Source organism: Rhinopithecus roxellana, chromosome 4, assembly GCF_007565055.1.
Source record: "Rhinopithecus roxellana isolate Shanxi Qingling chromosome 4, ASM756505v1, whole genome shotgun sequence".
Taxonomy (NCBI): domain Eukaryota; kingdom Metazoa; phylum Chordata; class Mammalia; order Primates; family Cercopithecidae; genus Rhinopithecus; species Rhinopithecus roxellana.
The window spans coordinates 91,152,108-91,170,206 of record NC_044552.1 but is presented as its reverse complement, the minus strand read 5'-3'; the positions used below and the strand labels follow the sequence as shown (position 1 = coordinate 91,170,206).

At 34.8% G+C, this 18,099-nt stretch overlaps 1 protein-coding gene across 3 annotated transcripts in view; it reads left to right on the top strand.

Moving 5' to 3' along the window:
* Window positions 1-18,099, top strand: part of PHIP (pleckstrin homology domain interacting protein) — a 146,037-nt gene that overhangs the window by 87,368 nt on the left and 40,570 nt on the right. For 2 of the 3 annotated variants that reach the window (XM_030929652.1, XM_030929654.1), the window contains 5 exons: window positions 973-1,090; window positions 3,619-3,759; window positions 6,553-6,629; window positions 8,857-9,088; window positions 13,232-13,351. In XM_030929652.1, coding sequence (XP_030785512.1) covers window positions 973-1,090; window positions 3,619-3,759; window positions 6,553-6,629; window positions 8,857-9,088; window positions 13,232-13,351 — 688 coding nt within the window. The remainder of the gene's footprint in view (window positions 1-972; window positions 1,091-3,618; window positions 3,760-6,552; window positions 6,630-8,856; window positions 9,089-13,231; window positions 13,352-18,099) is intronic. The other variant, XM_030929653.1, reaches the window with a different exon arrangement.

Here is an 18,099-nt window from a genome sequence, read left to right as displayed (position 1 = left end):
ATAAAGGATACAAATAATCGCTCTGTTATTTCTTGCTACTATATGTTAGTATATAATTATTGCAGTAAAAACTTTAATTTTTTTATAAAAAACTAAGAACAAAAATTAAATCCAAGCCTGTTCTTTTCACAAGATTTAAATTTGCTCATTTTATTTTCCATTCAGAAGTATGGCCAGCCACAATGGAGATTGTGCAGTTCAGTAACGTGATAACATTAATATCATCTAGTAAAGAAATATCAACAGTATATAGTTGCACTGTGTTTTAGTATTAACTTCCTTATTATTATGAAATCTTAAGGGAGAATTAAAGTTCAGATACCCTTGCATTTCAAAAACTTTAAAGTTGTAAGATATTGAAGTAAAAAATAAAATTATCTTCTCATGAGTTCATTTTTTTTTTTTTTTTATTAAAGTTTAAAATTAGTGTTCCTCAACTTGTGTTGTTCAGTTTCACCTTGATGTTTGAGTTTTTTCAGTAGATGAAACCTGACCTCCCTGTCTCCGGAAAGAGTGTAGTTCTTTCAGGACTTTCAGTGTAACCTCAGGCTCTGTTGTATTGAATTTTTAAGGAGATTCCAGCTATCTATATGGAACAGAAGATTATCGAAGCATAGGCCCTATCCTAAAAAAAAAAAAAAAAAAAAAAAATCCAATTACTCACTCTTGGAAAGGTTACCCGAGGAATCACCATGTTCCCAGAATCTAACACTTGGTTTGCCAAAGACCATAGCAGGAACCAGTAGTATCAACTTGAAGTAGACAGAGTTTGTCTTTCCATTATTTTAGTCATTTAATGCCGCATGTCCTGAGCCCACAACCTATGAAATTAAACTCAGAAATCTTTATCACGTGCTTCCGTCTTAAAATAAAACATCAGGAGTAGCATTCCTTTCCTGATACCTAACATTCCTTTTGGAGGAAAGTTATGTGTAAAATTCTAGATGAATGCATATGGCTTTTGTCTTTCAGTAGGCAAGAAGAATGGAGAACTGCAAAGGGAGAAGAAGAAATAAAGACTTACAGGTCAGAAGAGAAAAGAAAACACTTAACTGTTCCAAAAGAGAATAAAATACCCACTGTCTCAAAGGTACATGTTAATTATTTTGATGTTTAATATTTGTTCCTTAAGTATTGTGACCATTTTAAGGCTCCATTTTGTAATTTAAAATGTTAATATTATAAACAGGTTAATTAATGATTAAAAATTAACATAGTAATTCTTGGTTATCTCTGGATTGTCTATTGTTTACTATTTAAAATTTTTAATTCCATTTCTGCTTTCTAGCATACCCTTTCCCAAAGTGCCAATTCTTATACACTCATGAATTCTAATAAATTACACTAAAGCCTCGTCAAGAGCTTTCTTTAGCTCTTCATAATCTTGTGTGCCATCTTTGTACAGTCTAAAAATAGCGTTTTGTTATGTTTTTCTGTGTTCTTGTGGTGTCTTGGCATCTATTCATTATTCTAGATAATGAAGTCAGCTAATGCTGCTGTAGATAATATTTCTCATTTTCTCCATTAAGAGTCGTAGATTGTCCCTAATAGTTTTGCCTTATTGGCTTTTCTGTCATCCTACTCTGGAAAAATTTTTGCACCTGGTAGATTTCAGTTGGTCATGGCCTAATTGGAGAGAGAGATGTACTTCCCTGAGTGTGAAGGAATCACAAATATCCCTTTTTCCTTTCTTTCTTTTTTTCTTTTTTTTTTATTTTGGAGAAAAACATCTTAGCTTGAAAGCTTCAGAGCCTTAGAGTGTGAAATTGAGGAAGCCTATGTGAAACTTCTTTTTAGGTCCAAGTCACTATCTAAAGCAATTATTGAAACAAAGGGAAAATAAATAACCGTCCTTCTTCACCAGCTTCGTGTTCCTTCCTTTTTTCATTTGAGTTTTTTAAACCTCCTAAATCAGTCTTCTTTTCTAGAATTCACATTTCTGTTTTATTACTCATCTTTTCAAAATACTCAAGTAGTCCTTTTTTCTTTACTAAGTGTATCATACCCTGGGATCAGTAGGACCTCACAGTGCTAGAATTCCTATTGGTATAATAAAGGAAAATTTCTTTCTGAAATAATCTTGTTTTTTGGTTGGTTGATTGGTTGGCTTTTTCATGATAAGTAGAAAGCATACCTTTTTTGCATCCTTTGCTGAGATAAACTTACATAATGATGATGAGAGTTTGTATTGCTTGCTACTGCCTTTATGGATGGAATATGTTAATATCTATTAAAATCGAAAGATGTGCTTATCTCTTAATTCAATAGTACTTTGAAGACTTTTTAAGAAATCAGGGGAATGATATGTATGTGTGTACATATGTGTGTGCATGCACAATCGCATATTTTTAGTGTCTCATCACAAAAACTGGAATAACTTCAGTTATTATTTATGTGGTCAGCTGGCTATCATTTATTTTTCCCAAATTTAAATGGTTATATCCAATTTCAAGGATGTCTCATTGATTCTTTGTTTTTTTTCTAAGACAAGACCCTGCATTTATTTCATGGATGTGATTCTCTTTTTTGTTTGGTTGGTGGGGATATAGAGTCTCATTGTGTTACCCGGGCCGGAGTGCAATGGGACAGTCCTAACTGACTGCAGCCTTGGACTGCCTCAAGTGATCCTCTTGCCTCATCATCCCAAATAGCTGGGACTATAGGTTTATACCACCGTGCCTGGCTAACTTTAAATTTTATTTTTTAACTTTGTAGAGACAGGGTCTTGCCATTGCCCTGGCTAGTCTTGAATTCCTGACCCCAAAGCACGATTCTCCCACATTGGCCTCCCAAAGTGCTGGGATTACAGGCATGAGCTACCATGGCTGGCCTTTGTATTCAATACTTTTGAGATAGCTTTATTAAGTTTTTTTGGTGTGTTTTAGGTATAAATTTTAATGTTTATTGAGTTGTCTTCATCACTGTGTTGGACTTTGTCAGTTTTTTAGTGCTTATTGGTTGTATTCTTATCTGCAGAAGACTTCTCACATTTATTCCAGCAGAAGAAAAACAACCCAGCCACATGGCGTCTTATTTTCACTGTGGCACGGTAGCTTTATGATCCCCATTTTGGTTTCCGATTTGCCTCTGCCTATTACATATGCCTCACAGCCCATTATCCTTGTTCTTAACATCATTTCTGTAGGTTTGCTATAGATACAGAAGAGTTCAGTGTTTGGTTTAGTCTTTTATCATTAATCTTTTATGTCTGTCATTAATTAGAAAAAAAACAGCGTTTTTATAACTAATCAATCAGCAAGTAAATTTCAACATAACCATGATAAGCCTTTGATTTAACTTGATGAATGTTAAAATATTTGAGTTGGTACTATAACCTCGTCCATTTAAGTGATATCTTAAATATGAACAAATGTTTTTATTGTTGTATGTTAGGATAAATTGTCTCACTTTGTCGCCCAGGCTGTAGTGCAGTGGTGCAATCATCCCTCACTACAGCCTTGAACTCCTAGACTCAAGCAATCTTCCTGAATAGCTGCGACTACAGGCATGCGCCACCATGCCCAGCTTGAATTTTTTTGATTAAAAAAATTTAACTTTTAAACTAAAAATCCTGCTCTTTAAACATACTGTGAATAAATTTAATTTACTTTTTTCTAGAATCATGCTCATGAGCATTTCCTGGATCTTGGAGAATCCAAAAAGCAACAGACAAATCAACACAATTATCGTACGAGATCTGCATTGGAAGAGACTCCTAGACCCTCAGAAGAGATAGAAAATGGCACTAGTTCTTCAGATGTAAGATATCAGCACATTCATAAATTAGATGTCATTTTTACTTATTTTTTTAAATACGAGTTTCATTCTTTGCATTTATTGATATGTTTGTGGATGTATTTTATGGCATTTTGGGGTATTATGATACAGCTTTTATTTTCTAAAAATTTATTTCTAGGCATGGCACACATATACATAATTTCAAATCCATAAAATAAACTCATGTGAATTAATTATTCTCATTTTATAGATAAGGATGCTGAGGCTCCAAGATATTTAGATTATACAATCACCTATTAAGAGGTAGAGCAGGGATTAAATGCAAGTTTGTTTTACTTTAAAGCCAAGCTTTTTAAGTGGTACCGTGAAGCTGTAGTATAGTGTAAGTATAACAGCAAATCAGTAAGTATTTGGCAGTCTTTGTTAGTTTTTAATCTCTGTACCAGTTTATAGCTTTCTCAGTGTAATTTTTAAATATTCTTCATGCGTCATTATTTCAGTAAATATTACTGTCCTTACTAAATTATGTATTGTTTCAGTGAAGGCAATCAGTTTGCAGTCATAAACCAATCTTATTAAGCAGTTAAACCATGTCCGTTCCCCTTTTCTTCTCAGCCCTCCCCATCACCTTCCTTCTTTACAGGTTAGAGATGTAAGCATTTTAGATATTGACTACTATACACTTTTGAAGCCATGTTGTGCTTTGAAATGCTAGGCATTTATGAGAATTATCTAAATATATTCTCTTTGGCCAGGGCAACATTAACTCAAACTGAGAGTATTCTAACCACAATTTAAGTTAGTCTCCAATGGCTTTGGATCCTCATATGGCCAGGTCAAAATGATATATTCATTCTGGCAAAAAAAGAGAAATATACTGATTATATAAACTTGACTCATGGTAATTTGGATAGACATACAAAACATAAAATACATGTGGGCTAATTATCTTACAAAATGTCTCTTTATTTTTGAAAGAGTTTCCTCTAAATATTGTTTCCATATAATATTTAAAATATTCTGTTTATTAGAAACTTAAGAACTGTATTTCCAGAAACACATCTGTTATAATAAGTCCTTCAAGTGTCTTCAAAACTAATTTATTTATGCTTTAACATCCTTTTAGAAATTTAGAATATATTTCTGGAGGAGCCCATTAAGAACAAAGTATCTATCACTTTGGGCACAGTACACTAATTAATTGGAAAGAACTCTGGTTTTTTCATTGAAATGTTTTGTACTTTAGTATTTCATATTTGGAATGTAGGAATAATTCTGTTTATTTTTTCCCCCCTTTAAGGAAGTAACACAGGAAATGTGGGAAAAGTCGTATCACTTGCTTAGATTTATTTGTTATATTGAGCAGTGATTAAATTTGTTAATAAAATATGCTTTTTGTTAATAAAATATGCAAATGTGATTTTTTTCATTTTTGCTTAGTTTTCATAACTATGGAATAGACATATAATTCACATTCTTCATTAAAACATCAAAATAGGAAAACTTTTGTCCCAAATATATTATTTAAATATTAAAATAATCCACCCCGTTGTCCTCTTTAAAAGTTATCTGAATATGCCCAGCAAGTAAGTAACACCATTCTTGCGGAATGTTGTCCAAGGTTTGGACTGAAGTGACCTGGGCTTAAATCAAGTTTTTTTGGCTTATTAGTTGTGCCGCCTTGGGCAAAGTTCTCAACTTTTTAAAGCTTTAGTTTGTTTTATTTAAATAACTTTCTCTATCACCAGTAGTGCATTGTCAAGCCCAAATGGGGCGATACATACAAAGTGCTTAGAATAGTTTGTAACATACAGTAAAAGCTTAATAAATATGAGGTGTTATTGTTATTGGAGCATGAAGTTTATTTAAGCGAGGAAGACATGCAATATTTTTGCCATCAAAAAACCCAACTTTATGAAGAAAATGCTCTCACAGATAATATTCTTTGTTGACTCATGAATATTTACTAAAGAGAAACAGAGTGTTTGAGTATTTTTTAGTCCTTTACCATTTGGATAAAATAAGACCAGAAGTGGGACATCCTTTTGTATATGGGAAAGCTGTTTTAATAAGTAAAACATAGATGTGCCTATAATAAATAAACACAAATGTGCCTTCTCAAAGCTTTGTATAGAAAAGAAAGCTTTGTATTTTGAAAAGGCTCAAGAAGTAATAATTTCAAATGTAAATATGGAATTTGATATAATTTTATCTAGAAGATACGTTTTGAGGCTTTTAAAATGGTAATCTGTAGGATTGCTGTGAATCCAATATTAGTAAGTATTATGTCTTTACATACATTTAAGTATTCTCATTTATTTGTAGAAAAAAAGGTAAAAGCTGTATTTTGCGACTAATTTTTTAAAGAGAAGCAGCTAACTCTTTTATCATTTTATTATTATTGGTTATTTTTGAGACAGTCTCTTTCTGGAGTGTAGCAGTGCAATCTCAGCTCACAGCAACCTCCGCCTCCTGGGTTTAAGTGATTCCGTGCCTCAGTCTCCCAAGTAGCTGGGATTACAGGCATCTGCCACCATTCCCAGCTATTTTTTTTTTTGTATTTTAGTACAGACAGGGTGTCGCCATGTTGGCCAGGCTGATCTCGAACCCCTGACCTTAAGTGATCCGCCCACCTCAACCTCTCAAAGTGTTGGGATTACAGGCATGAGCCACGACACCCTTTGCAACTAATTTAAATCAAAGTTTAAATATCCCAATATGACTGATATTATAAGATATCACTGATATTTTCTGTAATCATAAAATGTTATTTTATAAAATTATGCAATAAGACATGTATTCAACATATCTTAGGAAGGTGAAGTAGTTGCTGTCAGTGGTGGAACATCTGAAGAAGAAGAGAGAGCATGGCACAGTGATGGCAGTTCTAGGTAAATGAATGATTTTTATTTCTCCAAATGTTATATAAAATCTTTAGAAAGGTGATTTTTTTTTTTAAACCAGCAACACGTTTCAAGTTCTTCAGAGAGTTTTTGAAGTTATATGAAATGTAGATTTTCTGATATATGTTCTCTATAGAAAATAATTTTTTGGTGACTACAACTGGATCTGCAAAATGATGCTTTTAACTTTATCTTCTTATTTAGTATTATTTCTTATGAATACTGTTATAATGTTGAATTGCAAACCAGTTTCATTACTGGTTTTGGAAAGTGTGAAGTTAAGGAAGTAATGCAAGCCTCCTGAGTTAACTATCTTACGTAGTGGAATTTATGGAATACTAATGATAAGAGGAATAAGCTCTCTTTTTCTTGTTATCTCTACCTTATTTGACCAGGCCAGTGAGGATTCCAACTCCTTATACTGGCGATTCACATTGTTGCAGGGCTTATGACCTTGGCTAACTTTTCAAGGTCTTAGTAGCAAGAAGAGAGTATAGCCTTTGGGGATGGCAATTATGATTAGCTGCTAAACTTATCCCCCACCTTAGTGGCTCTTAAAATAGAAGAGACAGAGTATGAAGTAGAGGCTATACGAGTCCCTCAGTTCTACAATCAAGGGCTCTCCTATTCTCACAGTAGTGATTTCTGGTGATGATGTGCAAATGTGTGTGATTATATCTAGTAGTTTTCTGTATTCAGAACAGGTCAATGAAGGAAACATTGAAGTTCTTTTGGCTCAACAATGGAATCAGAGTATTTCAAATCCTGAGATGACATAGGGGTTCCTGTATTAAAAGAGTAGTGGTGGTTTTAGCAGTTGAGGACAGTTGTAAAGAATGCTGGGCTCTGGAGTTTGTAATTATGTTTATGCTGACAGCAGAAGATCTTCTGTAAGAGCCAAGTACTCCAGAGAGTGATAACTGTGTGATTTGGCAGGTGCCATTTACAGTGGCCTTGGCTGGAGCTAGTATAAATAAAATGCTCATAAGTTGAAGACAACCTGTTTTAGAATAGCATATCTGAAAATAGTTTAAGTTCTTAAAAATCATTTTAAATTTCATAGTGAAATGACTAAATCATGCTAGAAAACATCTGAATTATTTGGTTCTTATCTGGGATGATTAGAATAATCAGAGATTTAGGTACGTGCTTATAAAGAACATTTGGACAGTGGAGAGGGGTAGTGGGGAGGGTTAGTGACGATGGAATAAAGCTCCAGTAAAATCTGCTTTTTACGCGTTAATGTTAACAGCAGTATTTTTAGAGGCATGAGGTTATACATCATTAAATCTAGGCAAGCTAATTATTGCTTTTAACATAGTATAACTTAGATTCCTTTAAGACATTTATGTTCATTCAATTGTCAAAATAAGTAAATATGCTCACATACTAAAATTACTATAGAAGATAATACAACTAGATTCTTTATTTTACAACGTGATTGGTTCAGTAAATCGTTTGTCAATGAAGGTAAACTAAAAGGAAATGACAAACATGATTGGAAGCAGTATACAAAATATAGTAAGGCCTGTATTTTTCTGAATCATGGCATGCTTTGAAGCATAAAATACACCTAAGGTGTAGATAGGTAGAATCATTTTATCTAAATGAAATGTCATTACTTTACATGCAGAGTAAAGTTTGCAAATACAGTCTTTCTCCTGGGCAGGAACACTTCTGACTCTGCCAGTTCAATATCCAGCTACCTTGAGAGCACTAGTACTGGACCATAAGAGTTCCCCCTGTCTGGAACTCCCACTTCCTCTTAAAAAAGGAATCCCCATATCTCCTCAATGTTGACACCTTCTGTGCTCTCCAGGGTTATCTTTTTGCTGTCACTAGAACTGAGAAAAGTGACCCCTTCTTCCTTATTTTTATATACCCACATAATTTGTAACATATGCAACACTCAGAAGTCAATATTTTTCTTAAAATCTTGGAAGGTACTTAAATTTGTTTTTTCACTTAAAGTGTTGTGTCTTTATGTATCTTCAGGTTTTGGGGGAGGTTTTTTTTCTTTTGCAATATTTAAGTAAAGCCTGTAGAATTTTAAGAAACTTTTGAAGATGAGTTGATAATTAGGGAAGTATTTTTTTGTTAGTTTAAGTATTTGTTCTGTCATTTCTCTTTATTATAATCTTTCTTTTCATTTTTATAAAACAAGTCTTAAAATTTTATCTTGTATGTTATCTAAAAATCCCTTCTGTCCTTCTAGTGACTACTCCAGTGATTACTCTGACTGGACAGCAGATGCAGGAATTAATCTGCAGCCACCAAAGAAAGTTCCTAAGAATAAAACCAAGAAAGCAGAAAGCAGTTCAGATGAAGAAGAAGAATCTGAAAAACAGAAGCAAAAACAGATTAAAAAGGAAAAGAAAAAAGTAAATGAAGAAAAAGATGGACCAATATCACCAAAGAAAAAGAAGCCCAAAGAAAGAAAACAAAAGGTTTGGTTTTTAAAATTACAGATTTGGTGTTTTCTAGGGAAACAGTTTAAAGCACACATGTTGAAGTACAATTGATCACAAACATTGTTGAAGTGTATCAGCAAATAATAATAGAAAAAACTCAGAAGTACATAGTAGTAAAAAAGTATACCTAAATATGCTTAGTTTATTTGAGTTTTTAGATATTTAGCATGTAAAAGTATTTACTTACAAAATTGCCATATTCTAAATATTGAAATTTAATCTTAAAAAGATCAGATTTTTCTTGACAGTCTGGTGGAATTTATTTATGTGAAATACATAATAATACAAAACATATAGTATATTAGTCTATGAATTGCCTTTATGTTTAACCATCCTTATTGTTATTGCTGAAAATAAACAAAGTCTTTGAGGAACATCACAGAGAGTAGAAATGACACAACTTGTCACAATTGATCCCAAGGCAAATATGAAGCTAAAGTGGGGTAAGATGGGCTTGTAACATTCCTTCATTAATCTAAAGTGTGTGAGCCATAAGTTTTCTTTGGTCAGTAGCAGTATTGATTTGATTACCACAGTTAAGTCTGGACAATTTGAGAGAAAACAGAGAATGTAAGAAATATTATAGGAAGAATATCTGTCAGCTCGTATGGAGTTGAAATTCTTTAACATAGGAATGAAAGTGAGAGCTGTTTAATTTTTGTTCTAAAGTAAATACAACACAAGGGGCATGTTTTCTGCTTCCCTAAAGACTGTAAATGGGAAGCAGTATTTGATTAAAAGGAAGATTTGTTTGTAACCTCTGCCATTTAAGTATAAGTTTTCATTTGTAGAATTAAATAGTGGGAGACCGTAGGGTCTTTATTCCCACAGAGCTTTCAAAATGTGTAAGAATATAATATATCTGTTTTGTTTTAAGTGTTTATTTTATCTACATTTGTTGAGTTCTTGTTTCAGCTTTATAATTATGAGTTACTTTAATTTGGATTCCACAGCTGCTATTTTTCTTGTTGCCTCTTTTGCTTTTGTTTGGGGAAACTTTACCAAAGAGAATGCCACACAGTCACCCACAGTTTTTCTTTTCTACCTTGTCAGTGATGATAAATGTAGTCTGATTTGTTATTTTATATATGTAGTACACAGATTGGTTAAAGAAAACTGATTTAGCCACGTGTCTGGCTAATAAGGTAAATATTCTTTTTCATCTCAGAACAGTTTTGGTGAACTTTTGAGGTTTGCAGTGATAAGTCACTGTGAGAACAGTTCTTTCATCCCAAGAGTACAGTTTGCTTCATCTGGTCCCCTTAATTTGATAATTTTCCTCAAACTAATACCATGGGTTTCTTCATGCACTGGCACATGTAGATCTGTTGTTAACATTTGGCATATTTTAATTTCACTGTGTTGTTGTGACAAAGTATTGTGATGGGATGACTCTGCCAATAGAATTATGTGGGTCACTTTAAATATGGTAAGGTTAGGATACTGGAGGGTATTCCCTTTAGTTTAAATTTTGTTCACATGCCTATCAGTGATGTAACAGTAGATGGACTTGCTCTTTTCCCTAGTCCTCTAGTTATCTTGAATAAACATACAAGTATTTCCCTTCTTAAACAGGGTCTTCTTATGTTGGGATTTCAGATGAGATTTCCTAGAGGAAATACGATTTGAGTTGTGCCTAGAAGCATTCCCATGGTTGGAAAGGAAAGAAATTATTTATGCTTTCCATATTTAAAAAAAAAACTTCAAATCATGGAGCTGGAAATCTTAAAGAATACTCAATGCATTCTTAACCCCTTAATGGTTGTAATTAATAAGTGACAGAAATCTTCCTCAACCAAACATTCTAAGTTCCTCAGGAATTATTGGGCTGTAAGATTTGTCCTCGTAATGATTTTTGGTGATGCCAAAGTCTTTCAGTCATACATACGATTATTCTTATTTAATATGCAACTTACCTGTCTTGGTGTAAAAGTTGTTAGCTTCCTCATTGAACATAGATAATTCCTTATAGGGAGAAATACTTGCTTAGCAGTTAATAGTCCATATTGAGGCTAGAATTATGATTTTCAAACTTTCTGTCTTTTCCTTTTTATTAGTCAGAGGAAACCCTTTTCAAACAAACTTAGCTCCTCAGTATACAAAACTGATAAAATCAGAACTGCTCTGAATAAAACACAGTGGAAGTTCCTGGGTTGTGGGATCTCTCTGATATACTCAGTGTATAACATAATGGCTACTTTATTTGATAACTGTGCATGTATCAAATTACTGTTTGGATATCAGTTTGCTCCTCACATCTAACACCTACAAAACTTACTTACCAAGCTTTTTTCTCAAACCCGCTGTACCCCAGCCCTCTTTATCTCAGTAATGTGATGACTCTCTTAGTTGTTTATGCCAGAAACCCTGGAGATATCTTTGATTCCTCTTTTTCTCTCATAGTCCACATCTAGTCCATCAGGGAATTATCTAATGAATTGTAAATATATTCAGCACTTTACTGTTTTTCACCACTCCACTGCTATCACATTGGTGTGAATCACCCTGAACTCTCATTTATATTACGGTGGTAGCATCCCATGTGTCTTCCTGCTTCTCCCTTTTTCTTCCTAGGGTCTATTCTTTAAAGCATAGGTTGACAGATTTTTTTCTACAGAAGGCCAGCTACTCTGCCATAATAGCATTTATAGATAATACACAAATGGGTATGGCTGTGTTCCAATAAAAATTTATGAAAATTGTGGCAGGCTGGACTCGCCCTAAGGGTCATGATTTGCCAGTCCTTGTTCTGATGCATCCAGAGTGATCCTTTTAAAATATAAGTGAGATCGTACTATGCTTCTACCTAAAATTCTGTAATGAACCCATCTCACGTATAGTAAATATCAAAGATCTTCACCCTAACTCTTCAAGGTAGTGCTCTTGATGTGTTTGACTGAGAAACAGTATGGTGTGGCTAATGGGAAAAAGAGGAAAATGATAACTACTACAGTTGGGAAGCAGTAGTATTACCTATTGCAAGTAGTGTTCTCTGATATCATGTTATGGCATTACTTCTTTTAGTAAACAAGTATTATTTTATAGTGATAATTACAGTACCTTGTTTTTAAAAAAACATGAGTAAAATGTAGCAGTCTTAGTGTACAATCATCTTTAATGTTTTACATGTGATTCACAAAAGACTTTAATCAGTTGCATAACATTTTTTTACTTATAAAAATACTAGGTTTCAGATATTCTTAGAAAGTTCGTTTTTTTCTGAGTCTAAGGTAACAACATCAAGACCATTGTGGCCACTTGTGGGTGACCAGCAAAGTTAAGGAACTTTCTCAGAGGCATAGTTTCTCATGCTGTGTAGAAGTATAACGTCCAGCTTATGGAAATAATTAGCCTTCTACATCTTGCACTACTCAGCTCCTATGAGAATACCTTATTTAGTTCTAACTTACTATAACTAGGATTAAAAAAAAAACAAAACTCTAGGGTATCTTGGTTTGTTATATGGAATGTTTATAAAATTGATAGCATTTTGAAAGGAAAGGAGAATACACAGAGCTTGTACTTTGGGGTTTGTGGGGATATCTTGTTACCTTGTTGTGAGTGTTGGTTGTGGATTTTTGGGTTTTGCTTCTAGTTAGTTCTCTTTGTAGACAGTGATTTGGAGAGATTGAATAACTCTGTTGCCACTGCTGCCATTTTTTTTCCAAGGTAAGTGTTTTGTTGCTTAAAGGATCATCATCTCTCAGTAGTCATGGAATATTGGTCCCAGGACCCCGTAGATAACAAAATCCAGGGATGTTCAAGTCTCTTATAAAAAATGGCATAGTATTTGCGTGTGACCTACACACAGTCTCCTACATATACTTTAAATCATCTCTAGATTATTTATAATACCTAATACAGTGCCTACACATCATTTTATTTGTGTGGATTCAACATAGTATTCAGAATGTAGCAAATTCAAGTTTTGCCTATTGGAACTTTGTGGAATTTTTTTCCCAAATATTTTCAGTCAAGGTTGGTTGAATGCATGGATGCGGAACCCTTGGATACACAGGGCCAACTGTATATAATATTGTACAATGGTTATTTTAAAGAGTAGATTGGTGGATTAATGCTTTTCTGATGATTACTTAACAATATTCTCAATTTTGTCAGAGATTGGCTGTGGGAGAACTAACTGAAAACGGTTTGACATTAGAAGAATGGTTGCCGTCAACATGGATTACAGATACTATTCCCCGGAGATGTCCATTTGTGCCACAGATGGGCGATGAGGTACTTTAAAAGTTTTAAATTATCCTTTTTTCCTCACATAGTTTTAAACATTTTTAATAGCTCTTGAAATAGACTTCTAGAAAATTGAATCAGTTTCATAAAGTATCTCATTCTAGATGTTCGTATCTATGTATGGAGAAAGTACAATTAGGGGGGAAAATCTAATGATAATCCTCTTTGAAGCTGCTGTAAATCTAAATATTATAAGAATGAAAATTTTGTTAGTGTTTTAAAAAGGAATGTGTGTTTTAATAAGAGGAGTTTTATTGTCAGCTTTATCTTTTTAAATTAAAATATATTCATTTATCTTACTTAAGGCTGAATGTATATTAAAGGAAAAATTAAATTTAGCACCTTATTTTCATTTAATTTTATTTCAAAAAGTGTTGTTTTGTTTACCCACAATGTTCATAGTTTATTAGATCTTTTTTTTTTTTTTTTTTTTTTTTTTTTTTTTATTATACTTTAAGTTCTAGGGTACATGTGCATAACGTGCAGGTTTGTTACATATGTATACTTATGCCATGTTGGTGTGCTGCACCCATCAACTCGTCAGCACCCATCAATTCATCATTTATATCATGTATAACTCCCCAAGGCAATCCCTCCCTCCTCCCCCCTCCCCCCTGCCCATGATAGGCCCCAGTGCGTGATGTTCCCCTTCCCGAGTCCAAGTGATCTCATTGTTCAGTTCCCACCTATGAGTGAGAACATGCGGTGTTTGGTTTTCTCTTCTTGTGATAGTTTGCTAAGAATGATGGTTTCCAGCTGCATCCATGTCCCTACAAAGGACGCAAACTCATCCTTTTTTATGGCTGCATAGTATTCCATGGTGTATATGTGCCACATTTTCTTAATCCAGTCTGTCACAGATGGACATTTGGGTTGATTCCAAGTCTTTGCTATTGTGAATAGTGCCGCAATAAACATACGTGTGCATGTGTCTTTGTAGTAGAATAATTTATAATCCTTTGGGTATATACCCAGTAGTGGGATGGCTGGGTCATATGGTACATCTAGTTCTAGATCCTTGAGGAATTGCCATACTGTTTTCCATAATGGTTGAACTAGTTTACAATCCCACCAACAGTGTAAAAGTGTTCCTATTTCTCCACATCCTCTCCAACACCTGTTGTTTCCTGACTTCTTAATGATTGCCATTCTAACTGGTGTGAGATGGTATCTCATTGTGGTTTTGATTTGCATTTCTCTGATGGCGAGTGACGATGAGCATTTTTTCATGTGTCTGTTGGCTGTATGAATATCTTCTTTTGAGAAATGTCTGTTCATATCCTTTCCCCACTTTTTGATGGGGTTGTTTGTTTTTTTCTCGTATATTTGTTTGAGTTCTTTGTAGATTCTGGATATTAGCCCTTTGTCAGATGAGTAGGTTGCAAAAATTTTCTCCCATTCTGTAGGTTGCCTATTCACTCTGATGGTAGTTTCTTTTGCTGTGCAAAAGCTCTTTAGTTTAATTAGATCCCATTTGTCAATTTTTGCTTTTGCTGCCGTTGCTTTTGGTGTTTTAGACATGAAGTCCTTGCCCATGCCTATGTCCTGAATGGTACTACCTAGGTTTTCTTCTAGGGTTTTTATGGTATTAGGTCTAACATTTAAGTCTCTAATCCATCTTGAATTAATCTTCGTATAAGGGGTAAGGAAAGGATCCAGTTTCAGCTTTCTACTTATGGCTAGCCAATTTTCCCAGCACCATTTATTAAATAGGGAATCCTTTCCCCATTTCTTGTTTCTCTCAGGTTTGTCAAAGATCAGATGGCTGTAGATGTGCGGTATTATTTCTGAGGACTCTGTTCTGTTCCATTGGTCTATAGCTCTGTTTTGGTACCAGTACCATGCTGTTTTGGTTACTGTAGCCCTGTAGTATAGTTTGAAGTCAGGTAGCGTGACGCCTCCAGCTTTGTCCTTTTGACTTAGGATTGTCTTGGCAATGCGGGCTCTTTTTTGGTTCCATATGAACTTTAAAGCAGTTTTTTCCAATTCTGTGAAGAAACTCATTGGTAGCTTGATGGGGATGGCATTGAATCTATAAATAACCTTGGGCAGTATGGCCATTTTCACGATATTGATTCTTCCTATCCATGAGCATGGTATGTTCTTCCATTTGTTTGTGTCCTCTTTGATTTCACTGAGCAGTGGTTTGTAGTTCTCCTTGAAGACGTCCTTTACATCCCTTGTAAGCTGGATTCCTAGGTATTTGATTCTCTTTGAAGCAATTGTGAATGGAAGTTCATTCCTGATTTGGCTCTCTGCTTCTCTGTTACTGGTGTATAAGAATGCTTGTGATTTTTGCACATTAATTTTGTATCCTGAGACTTTGCTGAAGTTGCTTATCAGCTTAAGGAGATTTTGGGCTGAGACGATGGGGTTTTCTAAATATACAATCATGTCATCTGCAAACAGGGACAATTTGACTTCTTCTTTTCCTAACTGGATACCCTTGATTTCTTTCTCTTGCCTGATTGCCCTAGCCAGAACTTCCAACACTATGTTGAATAGGAGTGGTGAGAGAGGGCATCCCTGTCTTGTGCCAGTTTTCAAAGGGAATTTTTCCAGTTTTTGCCCATTCAGTATGATATTAGCTGTGGGTTTGTCATAAATGGCTCTTATTATTTTGAGATACGTTCCATCAATACCGAATTTATTGAGCGTTTTTAGCATGAAGGGCTGTTGAATTTTGTCAAAAGCCTTTTCTGCATCTATTGAGACAATCATGTGGTTCTTGTCTTTGGTTCTGTTTATATGCTGGATTACGTTTATTGATTTGCGAATGTTGAACCAGCCTTGCATCCCAGGGATGAAGCCCACTTGATCATGGTGGATAAGCTTTTTGATGTGCTGCTGAATCCGGTTTGCCAGTATTTTATTGAGAATTTTTGCATCAATGTTCATCAGGGATATTGGTCTAAAATTCTCTTTTTTTGTTGTGTCTCTGCCAGGCTTTGGTATCAGGATGATGTTGGCCTCATAAAATGAGTTAGGGAGGATTCCCTCTTTTTCTATTGATTGGAATAGTTTCAGAAGGAATGGTACCAGCTCCTCCTTGTACCTCTGGTAGAATTCAGCTGTGAATCCATCTGGTCCTGGACTTTTTTTGGTGGGTAGGCTATTAATTGTTGCCTCAATTTCAGAGCCTACTATTGGTCTATTCAGGGATTCAACTTCTTCCTGGTTTAGCCTTGGGAGAGTGTAAGTGTCCAGGAAATTATCCATTTCTTCTAGATTTTCTAGTTGATTTGCGTAAAGGCGTTTATAGTATTCTCTGATGGTAGTTTGTATTTCTGTGGGGTCAGTGGTGATATCCCCTTTATCATTTTTTATTGCATCTATTTGATTCCTCTCTCTTTTCTTCTTTATTATTCTTGCTAGCGGTCTGTCAATTTTGTTGATCTTTTCAAAAAACCAACTCCTGGATTCATTGATTTTTTGGAGGGTTTTTTGTGTCTCTATCTCCTTCAGTTCTGCTCTGATCTTAGTTATTTCTTGCCTTCTGCTAGCTTTTGAATGTGTTTGCTCTTGCCTCTCTAGTTCTTTTAATTGTGATGTTAGAGTGTCAATTTTAGATCTCTCCTGCTTTCTCTTGTGGGCATTTAGTGCTATAAATTTCCCTCTACACACTGCTTTAAATGTGTCCCAGAGATTCTGGTGTGTTGTATCTTTGTTCTCATTGGTTTCAAAGAACATCTTTATTTCCGCTTTCATTTCGTCATGTACCCAGTAGTCATTCAGGAGCAGGTTGTTCAGTTTCCATGTAGTTGAGCGGTTTTGATTGATTTTCTTAGTCCTGAGTTCTAGTTTGATTGCACTGTGGTCTGAGAGACAGTTTGTTATAATTTCTGTTCTTTTACATTTGCTGAGGAGTGCTTTACTTCCAATTATGTGGTCAATTTTGGAATAAGTGCGATGTGGTGCTGAGAAGAATGTATATTCTGTTGATTTGGGGTGGAGAGTTCTATAGATGTCTATTAGGTCCGCTTGGTGCAGAGATGAGTTCAATTCCTGGATATCCTTGTTAACTTTCTGTCTCGTTGATCTGTCTAATGTTGACAGCGGAGTGTTGAAGTCTCCCATTATTATTGTATGGGAGTCTAAGTCTCTTTGTAAGTCTCTAAGGACTTGCTTTATGAATCTGGGTGCTCCTGTATTTGGTGCATATATATTTAGGAGAGTTAGCTCTTCCTGTTGAATTGATCCCTTTACCATTATGTAATGGCCTTCTTTGTCTCTTTTGATCTTTGATGGTTTAAAGTCTGTTTTATCAGAGACAAGGATTGCAACCCCTGCTTTTTTTTGTTCTCCATTTGCTTGGTAGATCTTCCTCCATCCCTTTATTTTGAGCCTATGTATGTCTCTGCATGTGAGATGGGTCTCCTGAATACAGCAGACTGATGGGTCTTGACTCTTTATCCAGTTTGCCAGTCTGTGTCTTTTAATTGGAGCATTTAGTCCATTAACATTTAAGGTTAATATTGTTATGTGTGAACTTGATCCTGCCATTATGATATTAACTGGTTATTTTGCTCGTTAGTTGATGCAGTTTCTTCCTAGCCTCGATGGTCTTTACATTTTGGCATGTTTTTGCAATGGCTGGTACTGGTTGTTCCTTTCCATGTTTAGGGCTTCCTTCAGGGTCTCTTGTAAGGCAGGCCTGGTGGTGACAAAATCTCTAAGCATTTGCTTATCTGTAAAGGATTTTATTTCTCCTTCACTTATGAAACTTAGTTTGGCTG